At 36.3% G+C, this 1,299-nt stretch overlaps 1 protein-coding gene across 1 annotated transcript in view; it reads right to left on the reverse strand.

The window, feature by feature from the left end:
• Nucleotides 1-836, reverse strand: part of itga11b (integrin, alpha 11b) — a 46,848-nt gene extending 46,012 nt beyond the window's left edge. The window contains exon 1 of the mRNA XM_014029321.1: nt 728-836. Coding sequence (XP_013884775.1) covers nt 728-813 — 86 coding nt within the window. The 5' untranslated portion in view covers nt 814-836. The remainder of the gene's footprint in view (nt 1-727) is intronic.
• Nucleotides 837-1,299: the final 463 nt, after the last annotated feature.

A 1,299-nucleotide genomic window follows, 5' to 3' on the forward strand; every position in this document is an offset into this window, starting at 1 on the left:
ATTTGGGACTGAACCAGTTGATATTAACTTGCACTAAGGGGCAGGCTTGTTTTCTAATTACTGAGAGAGTTCAGCTGGTGTTTTGGCCTTTTTACACCTCCCTTTCTTCATGTGTTCAATACTTTTTCCCTGTGCCATTCCACATTATTACAAATAACTTCATTTCTGGACATTTATGGTTTGATTTCTTTGTACGTATGGATCACTTGGGTTTTTACCGACATCTGGTGAAAAATTCATGTCATTAGTACCTCTAGTATTATATTTACTGAGAAAAATGTTGACGTGTTCAATACTTATTTTACCCGTTGTATATTTAAATCTACTTGTTAGTCGTTTCCTCTGCTACAGCTGGTAACAAGCTTTTAAAAAGAGGATTCCATCAGACTCAAAGATATTACCTGAAAGATGTAAAAACTGTTCGTGTGTTGTTTGTGTTTTGTCTAAATTTGCTGAGATGTTTATTAAACAGGTATTATTAGATTAAATTCAAAATTCAGAGGCAAAAGTTTCAAATCTTTCTGTCCTGACCTAAACAGCAGCAGGTGGGTTAATTTTTCAAGTAAGTGACTTCCTGTTTTTTGCTTGTTAAAGTGGGAGTCTACAGGAATAAATGTGCCTTAAGAATTCCTATTTCTGAAGTTAAACCTGTTGAATAATTTTCAGCTGTGTGATTTTAAAACAGCAGATACAAACAGCAAAGACTTCAGTGAAACAAGAGTCTCACCACTGGCGCCCTCCTGCCTCATGCTGCTGGACTGTGTATCCAAACTGAGTCTCTTCAGAACCAGAGAAGACCTTAAAGTTCTTCATGTCAAAGTTGAAACACAGGTGAACATCTGAAACACAAGAACATTTTTTCATTCACGTTTACAAGCTACAAATCCATTTTAAAGTATCATAAGCAGCTAGAGGAAGAAAAACTCAAACATTCAGATGCAGTTCTGTCAGGATTTTTGTAGATAAAGATATAAGAATGCAGTCAAGTTTTCTTAGAACATAAAAATAACAGTACTGCATCAACAGAAATGCAGCTTGGATGCTGCAGTTTGCTTCAACGACTTCCCAAAAATAAAAGAGTTAAATAAAACTACTCGCTTCCAGAAGCAGACATTTACAAAAATTGTCAAACAGTCAAAAATTCATGAACGGAAATAAAAAAAAGGACATTTTGAATGGAGGAATTCATCTATAGAAAACTGTGAAGCTTTAACCGGGACAGATTTGCAGACAAATAATGGCATTTCTGAACTGTCTCTCCCCCCAACCCCCCACCCCCGACTGTAAACTGCAGCTGGA

This window comes from Austrofundulus limnaeus, unplaced genomic scaffold, assembly GCF_001266775.1.
Source record: "Austrofundulus limnaeus strain Quisiro unplaced genomic scaffold, Austrofundulus_limnaeus-1.0 Scaffold883, whole genome shotgun sequence".
In the NCBI taxonomy this organism is placed as follows: domain Eukaryota; kingdom Metazoa; phylum Chordata; class Actinopteri; order Cyprinodontiformes; family Rivulidae; genus Austrofundulus; species Austrofundulus limnaeus.